This window comes from Dipodomys merriami, unplaced genomic scaffold (genome assembly GCF_024711535.1).
Source record: "Dipodomys merriami isolate MVZ:Mamm:240054 unplaced genomic scaffold, mDipMer1.0.p SCAF_4, whole genome shotgun sequence".
Lineage (NCBI taxonomy): Eukaryota > Metazoa > Chordata > Mammalia > Rodentia > Heteromyidae > Dipodomys > Dipodomys merriami.
In genome coordinates, this window is record NW_027205603.1 from 47,010,096 (window position 1) to 47,025,132 (window position 15,037).

Genomic DNA, 15,037 nt, shown 5'->3' on the forward strand with positions numbered 1-15,037 from the left:
GTATGCGTAGTATATTCCTCTTGTTTTTTTTATTTGTTTGTTTTAAAAGAAAACAGGAGTGAAAAAGATTAGGATTACTAATACAAATTTTAGATTCTATGTGAATACTCATAGCTGTTTCCACAACACCTTAGATGTCAAGACATGCCTACGATAGCTATCTACATTATCTGGCTACATTTATACAAAGTCTGGCTGTGATAGATAGGTGTGATGGGTTTAAGTTCTTCCCCTCACCTTTTTAGATAGTCAAGTTTACAGCAGCTGTAAATTAGTGATGGGCTATTAGTGAGCTGTGTCATTATTTAATAAAAATGGCTTCTCTCACCTTATTTTTTATCCAGGTCCCTGACAGGCTGGATGAAATGAGATCCCCATGTAGCAATTGCCATGGAAACCTGTGACTCCCCTCCTATCTCAAGGCAGGAAAATGGGCAGAGCACATCAAAGCTATGTGGAACGCCACAACTTGATAATGAGGTGCCAGAGAGAGTTGCAGGAATGGAGCCCGACAGGGAAAACAGCTCCAGAGATGACAACCTGAAAACGGATGAGCGCAAAAGTGAAGTCTTGCTGGGTTTCAGCGTGGAGAATGCAGCTGCCACTCAGGTTACCTCAGCCAAGGAGATACCCTGCAACGAATGTGCCACTTCTTTTCCCAGTTTACAGAAATACATGGAACACCACTGCCCGAACGCCCGCCTTCCTGTCCTGAAGGATGACAACGAGAGCGAGATCAGCGAGTTAGAGGACAGTGACGTGGAGAATATAACAGGGGAGATAGTTTACCAGCCCGATGGGTCAGCATATATAATCGAGGACTCCAAAGAAAGTGGGCAGAATGCACAGACTGGGGCAAACAGCAAACTCTTTTCCACAGCGATGTTCCTGGACTCCCTGGCATCGGCTGGTGAGAAGAGCGATCAGTCTGCTTCTGCACCTATGTCGTTCTACCCACAGATCATCAACACTTTTCATATCGCTTCATCCCTCGGGAAACCATTTACAGCCGACCAGGCTTTCCCAAATACCTCAGCATTAGCAGGAGTTGGTCCTGTGTTGCACAGTTTCCGTGTCTATGATCTCCGACACAAGAGAGAGAAAGACTATCTAACCAGTGATGGCTCAGCCAAAAACTCCTGTGTGTCCAAAGATGTCCCTAGCAATGTGGACTTGTCCAAATTCGATGGTTGTGTGAGCGATGGGAAGAGGAAACCTGTTTTGATGTGTTTCTTGTGCAAGTTGTCTTTCGGTTATATCAGGTCATTTGTAACCCACGCTGTGCACGACCATCGGATGACCCTCAACGACGAGGAGCAGAAGCTCCTCAGTAATAAATGCGTCTCCGCCATAATACAGGGGATTGGCAAAGACAAAGAACCTCTTATAAGCTTTCTGGAACCAAAAAAATCCACTTCTGTTTATCCCCATTTTTCTACTACAAACCTCATAGGACCCGATCCGACCTTCCGCGGTTTATGGAGCGCTTTCCATGTGGAAAACGGTGACTCGGTGCCGGCTGGCTTCGCCTTCTTAAAAGGAAGCTCCAGCCCCACCTCGAGCTCAGCAGAGCAGCCGCTGGGGATCACCCAAATGCCAAAGGCTGAAGTGAATCTGGGGGGGCTGTCTAGTTTAGTGGTGAACACCCCAATTACCTCTGTCTCCCTCAGCCACTCATCATCTGAGTCTAGCAAGATGTCAGAGAGCAAAGACCAAGAGAACAACTGTGAAAGGCCAAAAGAGAGCAACGTCTTACACCCCAACGGGGAGTGCCCTGTCAAAAGCGAGCCCACCGAGGCGGGAGACGAGGAGGAGGACGACGCCTACTCCCACGAACTCGACGACGAGGAAGTGTTAGGTGAACTCACCGATAGTATTGCTAGCAAAGATTTCTCTCTCTTAAACCAAAGCATTTCTCCTTTATCATCCAGTGTGCTAAAATTCATCGAGAAGGGGACCTTGTCGTCCTCGGCGGCGGCCACGGTGGCTGACGACCCCGAAAAGAAAAAGCAGCCTACTGCCCTGAGGCCCAGTGGCAGTGGCGTGGCTGCCAACTACGGCACGGGCGGTAAGGACTTTGCCGACCCCAGTGCCAGTAAGGACAGTGCCACAGCAGCTCAGCCAAGTGACACAGCAGCCCGGGGAGACGAAGACAGTTCCGCAGCTCCTCACCAGCATGGCTTCACCCCCAGCACGCCGGGCACACCTGGGCCTGGAGGAGATGGCTCTCCAGGCAGTGGCATCGAGTGTCCCAAGTGTGACACGGTGCTGGGCTCTTCTCGGTCTCTTGGGGGTCATATGACTATGATGCATTCGAGGAACTCGTGTAAAACCCTCAAATGTCCCAAATGTAACTGGCACTACAAATATCAGCAGACCCTGGAGGCCCACATGAAGGAGAAACACCCTGAGCCCGGAGGCTCCTGTGTGTATTGTAAGACTGGACAGCCTCACCCACGGCTTGCCCGGGGAGAGAGTTACACGTGTGGCTATAAACCCTTCCGTTGTGAGGTTTGTAACTACTCTACCACGACCAAAGGCAACCTCAGTATTCATATGCAGTCAGACAAGCATCTGAACAACGTTCAGAATCTCCAAAACGGCAATAGTGAGCAGGTGTTTGGCCACTCTACCCCGGCCCCCAACACCAGCCTCAGTGGCTGTGGAACACCCTCTCCATCCAAACCCAAACAGAAACCTACCTGGCGGTGCGAGGTCTGTGACTACGAGACCAACGTGGCCAGGAACCTCCGGATTCATATGACCAGCGAAAAGCACATGCATAATATGATGCTTTTGCAACAGAACATGAAGCAGATCCAACATAACCTGCACCTGGGCTTGGCCCCAGCAGAGGCAGAGCTTTACCAGTACTACCTGGCCCAGAACATAGGCCTGACCGGAATGAAGCTGGAAAACCCGGCTGACCCTCAGCTCATGATCAATCCATTCCAGCTGGATCCAGCCACAGCCGCGGCCCTGGCACCGGGACTCGGTTAGTATGTGCTGCTCTTCTGCACTGTTGACACTTTCTAATCACATTTGGACTTGGCGGGGCGCACTGGGATGGAGTGGTAGGTGCCAACACATTGGGGACAGTTTACTAGAAAGGACTTTCTTAAGTTGCCCCTACAAAAATATTTCGGCTGGCTACTGCTTCGAAGCTAAATTGACTTCAGAGAGGATAGAGTTAAGAAATCAATGGCAGCCTGTGAGACAGTTAGCAAACCGTCTTCCTTTAGGAGGTTGATTAACAAATGCTAATTTGCATTAATTGCTTGCTATCATTAGCCATAATTAACGAGGTTTGTAGTTTCAACTTGGGTGACTATTTTCTGAAACATGTAGCATAAGAGGCAAAGGAGCTACCGTCATTTGAATTAAATATTTTGAACAATTTTTGAAATAGTCATAATGGAAGATGATTTAAACTAACAATAAGACCGTTTACCTTATCCCAGGTATTTGCCTGTAGATTACAGGAGCGCATAAAGTATTAGCCAAATCTCATTAAGCTTTAAGCCAAATTGGGAAATCAACAATTAGTGTTTATGGAAGTTTATCTAGGGTCTTAAATTGCAAACACGTGACTGTTTTGTTATGGTATCGATCAACTTTCTTGTCTTGGAAAATACAAATTTCAGAATGACATCATGCCCAGTAGGAGTAATTAAAGCTATCTGATGAGGGAATTTAGAAGTTGAAAGGGATGATTGTAATTGATCCTGATTCAATCCTGTTATACAGCCTTTTATAGTTTAAGCTCTAGAGAAAGCACATTCCTTGTCAAGACTTTATTTTACAGATTCCTTTTTGTGTGCTGTGTTTTCTAGTCTCTATTTTTCCTTTTAATTTTTTTTTCCTGTAGTAAATAATGAGCTGCCGCCTGAAATCCGGCTTGCCAGTGGTCAGCTAATGGGTGATGACCTGTCCCTCCTTACTGCAGGAGAGCTGTCACCTTATATCAGTGACCCAGCGCTGAAGCTATTCCAGTGTGCTGTTTGCAACAAATTCACCTCTGACAGCCTGGAGGCCCTAAGTGTGCATGTGAGCAGTGAGCGCTCTCTCCCTGAAGAGGAATGGAGGGCTGTAATTGGAGATATCTACCAGTGCAAGCTCTGTAACTACAACACTCAGCTCAAAGCCAACTTCCAGCTCCACTGCAAGACTGATAAACATATGCAGAAATATCAACTGGTGGCCCACATTAAAGAAGGGGGCAAAAGCAATGAGTGGAGGTTGAAGTGCATTGCCATTGGCAACCCTGTTCACCTAAAATGTAACGCCTGTGACTACTATACCAACAGTGTGGATAAATTACGCTTGCATACCACCAATCACAGGCACGAGGCGGCCCTGAAGCTCTACAAGGTAAGCAGCAACATCCATTTCGGTTGGCACAAAATAGACAAGGAAATTAACTGTTTCAGAGCTTGGAGCACAAATGTGCAAGGTAAAAGATGGATAGGGAGAGAGTCAGAGGAAGAGAGAGAGGGAAAGAGAGACTGAAAGAGGGAGAGAGAGTCAGAATAGCAAGACAGATTCACAGTTTTTGATTAACATTCTGAGAAGTACATTGAAATATAGGACAATGGAGAGTTTATTTAAAATATGTATTACATTTTCCACTTCTACCTGTCTCAGTGGCATTGATTGTTTCATGGCAATGAATGGAAAAACTTTTCTGGGCATTGTCATAAATCAAATAATACCTTAAAATCCTTTTTACTTATTTATTGTTTTAAAAACAAAAAGCAACACATGGCACTGCTCTTAGCTAAATGTGATTGGTTGCAAGGAGCAGAGGACACAAATGGTGTCCTTTCTTGTGAATGCGTCACTTGTTTGGAGACAAATAAGAATGATCTAAACATGATGTTTTCTTTGTGTGTGCATGCAATCTTACTAAAATTGAGTAAACACTCTCTCACTCTTAGCATCAGATGAAATTCTCCAAAAGTAGTCTGTTGATTTGTAACTACTAATGGATTTTTTCCCCTTAAAGGGTGTTTTGTATATATATATATATATATATATATATATATATATATGTATACATATACAGATATATGTATTTACATATATATACAAATTCATAAAATGGCAAAGGAAATTTTATGTTTCCTGGGAAAGCTATGATGATGTAATGAATAATTAGAAATGATGATTGGCCAACATGTCTGGGTGTTTTCAAAACTCTAATTATTGATTATTGTCTTGGTTCATATAAATATAGCACATTCAGGAATAACTTACCTATTAAAAATTCTTTCTGGCCTAAAGGAATTCAGAAAATAATGTGAATCATTAGTCATGTAACAAGTCCTAAATATGATTACAAAATCCATTTTGCAAGTGTTATCTATTGATTTACACTAGAAATCAGTGATACCTATAGTAGAGTGAAACAACAATATCATATCTAGTTTTTAAAATCCTATTTGAAATCACAAATAAGCAAGAGAAAGAGTAGATGTGGTTATCTGGAATAGGTGTAGCAATTATTTATTTGGGTTGTTCTATTGCTATATGTTTGGGTTTTTTTCTTGAAGTTCAAATTCAAGGTGGATATACTATGAATAAGAACCTAAAGAATTCGTTACATTGTTTCTGTGACATTGGCACTTTGTGGATCAATAATCAAAGTCTTAGAGTTGTGTTACAGTTTGTGGGGCACAGATCCTAATGTCAGATGAAATGGTTCTAAACATTGAAAATGAAAAGAATTAATTATAATTCATAGATTTGGCAGACAGCTCTTTTAATTGTCTACTATTTTCTGTGGATATTTAACCTAGTAAAAGTTTCAGAATTCCTAAGAGGAAAGAAAATCATTAAGTTTGTATAAATAATAGATTTAGACCTTGGGAGCCATATAGAATATTTGTGAACTGTGTTTATATTCATACAGCACCTTTAACAATTTAACATGCTAAAGACTAGAAGATGTAAATGTACAAACTTTTCATTTTATCACTCTCATGTAAAAACATAGAGAAAGAAAGAGGGTTATAATTTATTTTCTCAGGGACAGGTATTAAATCAATTTGGCTGATAATTTTTTAAATGTATGTAGGGATATCTGCATAGTGGTGGTGGTGGTGGTGGTGGTGGTGTGTGTGTGTATGTGTGTGTGATTCCTTCTGTAAGTGTGGATTGGCCACTTCACTTTTCTGCGGGGAGATTTGCAAGGTGCCAGAGTGACTCTTGAAGTTCCTTTGCAGGAAAACTGAGGCATTGTCTCTGAGTCTAGAATAACCACTTGAGACAAAAGCTTCATTATAAATGAGGCTTTGAAGCTAAATAGAAAATCAAAAAGACATGCTTTTGCCTTAAAGATTTTATAAATCATATAAAATATACTTTTATAGTTACTTATCTTTTAAATATTCAAATATCTTTAGTTAGATAGTGCTTAAATATGGTCAGCCCACAAACAGAAAGTTACTTGACTGAACTTTCCTTGAATTAAAAGAAGATCAAAGAGAAATATCTGAGCAATTGAAACCTGGCATCAGGCAACCCAAATGTATTGTTTTGCATTGTCCTTCAAGAAGGACTTTATTCTAGTAATAACTTGTAGGAAAAAAAACCAACTCCAGGGGAGCAATATGTTGAACATGCTATTTCCAAACTGACTTCAGAAAGTATATAGTCAGACATAGAGGATTTCCAGCTCTGTAATGAGGATATTAGCAAGCTTGGTCGGCTTATGTCGGCACAATAAAATCCGTTCATAAGTAACATTAATTGCTTTTAAATGGGAATCTAACAAATTGGACTGAGCCTGGAAAAAAAATCATGGTTTATCATACAGCTAAAATATTGAAATTAGACTTAAAGTAGTTTCAGAGTTAATGACTACACAACAATCTCCTATACAAAAATATTTTCATTAAGAGTTTAATTTACATTATTTTGCAGCATGAGTTATTTAGACATTAAAGGAAAGTGACAAGTGGCAGTTATAAGACAAATACAGAGCTGTGAGAAAACAGCTTTCCTCATTATTGACAACACATTGATTCAGAACACTCTAAGTGTGATGATGTGTCATTTCGATTTGAATAAACCATTTTGTCCCTCGAACTGTCAAGTGAAGCTGTGTTACTTGAAAGTGTATGCCTTTATTCTATTTTAAAGAGGTTAAAAGTTAAAGGTTAGGGGTTAGCTTAAAAGCATCATCTGCCTAGCTGCTTAACTTTAAAATGATCAATTTAATGAAAATCTGTTTTACAGATGTTGTTTTAATGTATTTGGCAGGATTTAGGCAGCTTTAACATTAGACGTATGCTAGTAAAAATTATTTCTTTATTTGACCAGAACAACACCTTTCCTTTTATGTTTAAGGTAGATGGCTTGTGGGTTATGGTATTTTGGCAAAGAACCCAGAGGCAGAATGTGTTGATGATCTTTCCATATGGACTCAAAAAAAAAAAAAAAAAAGAATACCTTTATGTCTATTGCTAACGATGGCTGCAAAAACAAACAAAGCTATATTCATTTTTGGGGGGACTGTTATTTTCCTAAGATTTTTAAAAGAAGAAACTTTTTTTATTGCTAAGAAATCTTAGTCATTTCTTCAAGCAAAATTCTCTACAGTTCTCACGATGAATGCATTTTGATTTTCCCTCAGACATATTAATGATGAAGCAAAATTGTTAGGGAAAATGAAAGGAAAAAAAGGAAATTTCAGATTTCCTTAACCTTTACTTTCAACATATGAATGTATATTTAAATCAAAGTTAAAAAACACTGGGTATGCATGCATATAGAAATTGGTCCTACAAAGTAAATATCTATTTATATTCATATCTCCATATAAACATATTTAAATATGAAAAATGCTTTTAAGGTGACATTACACTTGATCATATCCTTCTAATCTCATGCTTTTGCATTCTTGGACAATTTTAGTCAACTAATATCTGCATAAATGGTCTCTAATAGAAGTTTGTGAAATGAGTAACAGACCAATGAATAAACTAGAGTGGTCGTTAAAGAAGCTCTTCACTTCCGATCTCTATTCTAAAACAACAAAAAAGAAATGTGTTGGAATTTGGATTTCTTAAACAATCCTGCACTTTTCTAAAGATTCCTGTGGCAAGATACAAAACCACTTAGCTTTCCACATTCAAACTGAAGAAGAACAAATAAGACTTTACCCATATTTCAGATTTACACTTGAGTTTATCCTTAGCTTAGCATGGCTGTAACTTTTCTGGCCAGCTAACTGAGCTAAGCACTACACTGCCCAAAACATACCCATGCTCTAGCTCTACCTGTATTTTGGCAGCTCTCCTACCAGTCTGTGTGTTTTTAAGTGAGGTGTTCACAACTCTGCTCTTTGAGAGTTAAAAGCTTAATTTATAGGAGCATTTTGTTTCCTTCCTGCATCTGCTAGTAGTAAAGCAGAGATGCCTAAGTGAATTCCATAATGCTGTTTCATATCTGGATTTCAAATTGGCTGAGAGCAGTGAGCAAATCTCTTGTCTCCATGGTAAGCAAAGGACAGCACAAGGGATTTAGTCCTAGGTAACTTAAAGCGTACCATTCCCCCGAGGAACATTTTTGGGTTTTTCTCATTATCCATGTTATAGATGAAAGAATACAAGAAATAAAATCGAGGCGTGAGAAAAGGTTGCAGAGAAGAACACAAGTGGGTACACTGGGAGATGAGTGTAAAAAGAAAACACAAAAGAAATGGAATAATTGGCTTCACTCAGCCTTTTTGTTGTTGTTTTTCTTACCAGTAAGAAATAACAACCCAATCAGCTTGAAGGTAGAAACGAGTCCCAGGCTTTTTCATTCCAATAGGTTTGAGTTCAGCTTTGCAATTTAAAATCAAATATACCCGATAGGTACCATTTCAATTACTGAACTGTCATTGTCCCCCTGCGATGGTGGAAGAGGTCAGAAGATTGTGTGGGACATATTTGCATAAAAGTCATTGTGCAGAAGGAAATTGGAATATATGTGTGTATCTTAAAAAAAAAAAACCCACACAGGTTTTCCTTAATCTTATTCTAGTCATTTGTTTAAATGAAGAAAGCTGTTTTCTGTGATAAACAAAAGTTACTCTTTTCTATTGCTAAACGTTAAGCTGAATGTGGAAATGTTTTTGCACTTTTTTTTGTATTGGTTTCAGATTTATGTTCATTTCAAGGTTGAAAAGCATGTGAAATTTAATTCCAGTTGCAGTATTTGTTTTTAAAGTAATCACAATTCAAATTATTTTATTATATTCTGTATAAAAAGACAAGCAGGGATTAAGAAAACAATTTCTGTAGTGAAACATGATTGTGAAATGCTTATAACTAATAAATACACCGATCAAATGAAGAGGAGTTGGTTAGCTAATAGCAACTAATAAATCACTGGTGTTTTCAGATCACAATGTAATTGGCCAGCCCTACTGACGACGTCTCCTTCTGTTTTTAAGCTTGACATTTGCTGAAGCACAGCCCTGTGTTATAACTGGGCTACTTCAGCACAAACATGGGCTTTTCACCACAGTCACATGGCAAGTAAAATGTTACTCAAGGAGCTGAAAAGCCTTGTGTATACTCCAAAAAAAAAAAAAAAGGATAAAAAGAACTATTGAAATATGGATAGATAGACATATAGATAGATTCATAAAGAGGGATTAGATGATTTTTATTATATCAATGTTGACAGATACAATTATTACTGTATGAAATTGTTATCAAACAGATAAAATTCTTATTCTTATCTTCAGATAGTTTTGTAATGGGGTTTCAATTTAATATGTCCATCTTTGTGTACAATGCATCTTGATCAGTCACCCCTTTAATCATTCTCCCTTCCATCTTATCCCTATCTGCTCCATCAAGTTTTCTAGTTCCATGTTCATGTATGTATATAGAGTATTACCACTGTATTCACACACACACACACACACACACACACACACACACACACACACACACACACACACACACACACACACACACACACACACACACACACACACACACACACACACACACACACACACACACACACACACCCCTTTCCGCTTTCTGTTTGTCTTTCCCCTTATGTTTAGTCTCTCCTCCTATTAGGACATATTTCAGCTTCCCGATAGTCATTTTGTTAAACTTCGAGGCAAAAGTTTTTTTTTTCTTTTTAAAGCTAAGTATGATATTGGGACTATCATATCTTACTTTTGACGTTTCTTCTTAACCAGGCATCAAGCACATACTATTGTACTGCTGTCTATGTTCCTCATATCCTTGCTATTTTATCCTCTCTAGATCATCTTCTCATAGAAGTACTTCATTTAGCCAGATTACCTATTTAATTCCTCAAAAAAAGAGCATTACTTTAATTAAAGGGAAATAAGTATTGATAAAAGCAGAAGCTATAAAGATATAAATGACTTTTAAGTCTGTTTCATTGTGTATTTGCATAAAATACTGTTAAATCTGCATGCATTTTTAATTTGGAGGAACGGAGGAATTATATCAAGAATCAGGACTAGGTAGGGCAGTGCCTTTCCTTAAGAGTTTCCTTTACTTGCCACCTCTGAATGCACATATCATTGCATGCACACGCATACATACATACATCACCACCACCACCACAACACAACCATACCTCAGACAAATGGCCAATAATTTGGCACTACCACTTACCTCAAGAACATGGCACCTGTAACTATATGATTTGTGCACAGTTTTGTGTCAGTACCTTGTGCTCATATGATCACGTGGGTATGTATAGGTACCATTAAACCAAAAGCAGCAAATGAATCATTTGCTGTTCATTCAAAGGTCACATAGGTAAAGCAGAATATGAACAGTATTATCTTAACTTTAGCCCTGTCTTTGTGTGTTTCCTGAGCTTAAATGCAATAGTCATTCCTATCAGTGGAGCTTGTATAAAGTTGCTGAAATGTTCACATGGGCGCGGGGCTGGCATGCAGCACTGAGCCAGAGTCATATGTTAGACAGGCCTCCTTCTGCTGAAAGGGTCTTGGCCCAGGGTGGAGTGAGGAGGAGCTGGCATGTGCATAATGACCACAGTTCTGCTTCCAGAACATCTGGCCTTCCTGAGTTCTACTGGAAGTGCATTACCGAGTTTGCTTTGAGTCTGAGAGCCTAGGCTCAGGCTGAGTTCAATTAGACGTGGAGATTTGTTAATTATTTAGGTAATTCAAGCCTTAAAGGTAATTTTCCCTTACATTATCAGTGTCTGTCAGAAGCACAAAGGAAGATGTGATTTATTCAAAATGTGAAGAGTGACAACAGGGCCATAGCCCCAGTTAATCATTAGGAGATAGCTTCACAGATTACAGAGCTAAGACTATGGTAAGTGGTACAGGTGCAAGGACTTGAATTCTGCTTGTACCTCACTGTACCCCACTTTCCCCCCTCTAATGAGATTCAGAATCATTTACTGAGCACTTACTATGTGTCTGCTTTAAAATGTAACTGGTATGTATCTCCCTCCAATGTGGTAGGCTATTTTCCTACATCCTATGCAGGCAGAGGACTTTCTCAGATGCAGCTTTCTAATTTGACTCCAAAAGTACAGATTTAGCTTGGCAATTAGATATCAACTTTATTCATAAAATGATAAAACTATGTATTTGAACATCAAAAGTTTCCATGTTGTTTTTCAACAATACTTCATCAAAAGGCTGAGTGAGGCTGGTCTCTTGGTCAATAATTATATATAGTACAATGTCACTTATTTGCCTTGGCTTATTATTTTAAGTCCTTTTGAATAGTGATCCTTGGTTGGGAAGTTTAATGCAACTTTTCTCAAACAGAAGGATAATGCTGTTATTGCAGTATTAGAAAGTAAAGAATAAAATCACATAATAAAATCACAATTGTCAGATTACAACTGCATTCAACCCTTTAGTATAACCTGGCTGCCAGGATGATCTTGGAGAGTCTCTGTAAATTCAGTTTAGGATACACTCAGAGTTCTGCCTCAAGACAGTACTGTAACCACCATTTATACTGCTCAGATTACAGATAAGAGCAGTTATGCATCACGGCATTTTATTTAATGATCTTTTGTTATGATTCTAGTTTTTCATAACTTTAAGAACTTTTGTAAGTTTGAATATAATTCATGTTAAATGTACATATATAAATATAAAAGCATATGGAGACATAAAATCCTTCTTTCAATGGAAGCATTAAATATCATAGCATAAACATTTCCCTTTCCCATTACTAAAATGGTGTGTGTGTGTGTGTGTGTGTGTGTGTGTGTGTGTGTGTGTGTGTGTGTGTGTGTGTGTGTGTGTGTGTCTGTTGCTAGAGTTTGAAATTATGTCTTTGTGCTTGCTAGGCCGATGGTACTCTACCACTTGGGTCATGTCCTTAGTCCTGTACTTTTTGCCCTGTTTCTTAAAAGATATTTATCTGGTAAGATCTTTTAAAATTTTTTTTTTTTTACCCAGGGATGGCCTAGGACCACAATCTCCCTGATCTCCCTCCCCCCCCCCCCGCCACTCCTATCCTATTGAGTTCAGTCCCATCAAACAGTTTAGAAGAAGTAGTATAAAAAAAGTTAGAGCTAAAGAATTATGTGCCTGCTGATATCTGCTGATAAAAGTGGAATGCAAGGCTAAGGGTGGAAAAAAAAATAAGCTATTCCAAGATTCAACTGCACTGGCTCACTATAGCTTGGGGAAAAAAGAAGTTTTAAAAGTTTTATAATAGAGTGGCTGGGAAGGTAGCTCAGTGGTAGAGTGCTTGCCTTGCATGCATGAGGCCCTGGGTTCTATTCCTCAGCACCACATAAGCAGAAAAAGCTGGAAGTGGTGCTGTGGCTCAAGTGGTAGAGCGCTAGCCTTGAGCTGAAGAGCTGAGGGACAGCACCCAGGCCCAGAGTTCAGGTACCATGACTAGCAAAAAAAAAAAAAAAGTTTTATAATAGAGTGGCCATTGAGAGATTAGGCAATTGACTCCATGACATATTGCAAAGTCTATTATCAAAATCAACCTGTTTTCTCATCCAGATAGTTCATCAACAATGAAATCATATTGATAATCGACTTATCAATTATTGCCCTTTCCAAGGACATTGCTTTCTGAGGAGAGAACAGTTACTGTCAGTAAACATCAGTTAATAACTTTGTGTGCCTTGATCTCTCCTTTACTCTTCCTAAGTGTTCTGTGATTATTTAAATAAAGGACAGGAGGGTACTGAAATGCAGCGCAAAGCCCCTTGCTCAAGTCCTCCTAGTCAATTAGAGCCTACCCTTCATTGCCTGGCTACTTCCATGCTCATGACCCGGTCTATTGGTAAAGCATTGGTGATAAGAAAACTTTCCTGCTAACTAAAGAAAGTGAGATCTGAGCCTCATGGTTCAAAGCCAGCTAAGACAGGAAAGTCTGTGAGACTCTAATCTGCAATAAACTATCAAAAAAATCCAGAAATAGAGCTATGGCTCTAGTGATAGAGCACTCACCTTGAGCAAAATGTTCAGGGACAATACCTAGGCCCTGAGTTCAAGCCCCAGGATTGGTAATGCTAGATAAGAAATGTATTAAGGGGCTGGGAAGGTGGCTCAGTGGTAGAGCGCTGGCCTTGCATGCATGAGGCCCTGGGTTCGATTCCTTAGCACCATATAAGCAAAAAGAAAAAAGGTGGAAGTGGCGCTGTGGTTCAAGTGGTAGAGCGGTAGCCTTGAGCTGAAGAGCTGAGGGACAGCGCCCAGGCCCAGAGTTCAGGCCCCAGGACTGGACCCCCCCCCCCCAAAAAAAAAGAGAAATAAAAAAAAGAAATGTATTCATTACCTTGCTCATATAACTGTAACCCCCTTGTACAGTATTTTCACAATAAAAACTTAAAAGAAAAAGAAAAAAATAACGCTTTTCTGTTTAAGGATAAGGAAGAGCAGGCTGTGGGAAAGGAAGAGAAAGCTAAGTACTACATGCATAGATTTTATCATTTAACATTCCACTTTCATAACTCTAAGCTAGCAGAATTCTGTAAAGACTTTTCAGATGTATTAGGAACTGAACCTAGCAATAGGTTTGCACATGTCAATGCATTCTACTGTAATGATAAACGTACAACCATTGTTCATCTCATCTGAGAAGAGAAACTGCTAGTTAAAATGATTGCCCAAATAGTTCCTGTAACAACAGAATTTTCACTTGCAGCTGCTTCCTTTTACTGGCATGTTTTGGGTGTTTGGTATATTATGTAGAAAGGGTTAATAGACTATGTACTGCTTCTAGAGGCTGGGTTCTCATTGTTTGCAAGGTAAATGCCTGTGGAAACTGTGCTCATTCATTTAGGTCCAGGATATATCAGCAGTAATGAACTAAGTGGTACTCCACTTACCTGAAAGAGGGGATGTGATATCCTGACACCTACCTTATTACACAGGAACAGTTACAGCAGTCTACTACACTGAGAGCCCGAGTACATGTATGTGTGTGTCGCTCTCTTTCTTTCTCTTTCGTGTATCCCTTTGACTTCTGAAGGGTTTCCTGTTTATTAATGAATAATAATTATATAGTGTATATATTGTATATATAACATATATATAATATAGTGAAGAATAATTATTATAAAAAGAATATTACCTATTATAATTTTTGAAGATGGTCTTGTTTTGAATGATTATTTTTTGCTCTTGTGTTTCCCTTGTTCCTAATGATCCATTTGTTACACGTTTCATTCAGGGAATTTTCCTCCCAGTGAACTCCCTTCTTCTCTCTCCCCAGAGTTTTGCTAATTATTTTTAATGTAAAGCCCAAAGTCTTCTTAGAACTATTTACATTGGCTGGAATTAGAGACATTAGAGGGATTCATACCTCCCTAACTCTAGTTACTTGATGCTGGAAAACAAACCTACAACAACAATAGCAACAGCAGCTAAACACACATACACACACACACACACAAACACAACACAAAACCTGCTGGTCTTTGACATTAATGTAGTTGTGATGCAGTTGATCCCATTTATTAGTGAAATGGGCTTTTACTGGTAACTCAGAATAGTCCTAGTGTTGAGAAGCCAGAATTATTAACAGCA

The 15,037-nt window shown here is 39.2% G+C and overlaps 1 protein-coding gene across 2 annotated transcripts in view; it reads left to right on the forward strand.

Moving 5' to 3' along the window:
- The window catches only part of Zfhx4 (zinc finger homeobox 4), a 193,657-nt gene that overhangs the window by 22,582 nt on the left and 156,038 nt on the right, over positions 1-15,037 (forward strand). The window contains exons 2-3 of one of the 2 annotated variants that reach the window (XM_069990945.1): positions 345-2,995; positions 3,869-4,371. In XM_069990945.1, coding sequence (XP_069847046.1) covers positions 391-2,995; positions 3,869-4,371 — 3,108 coding nt within the window. In that variant the 5' untranslated portion in view covers positions 345-390. The remainder of the gene's footprint in view (positions 1-344; positions 2,996-3,868; positions 4,372-15,037) is intronic. The other variant, XM_069990946.1, reaches the window with a different exon arrangement.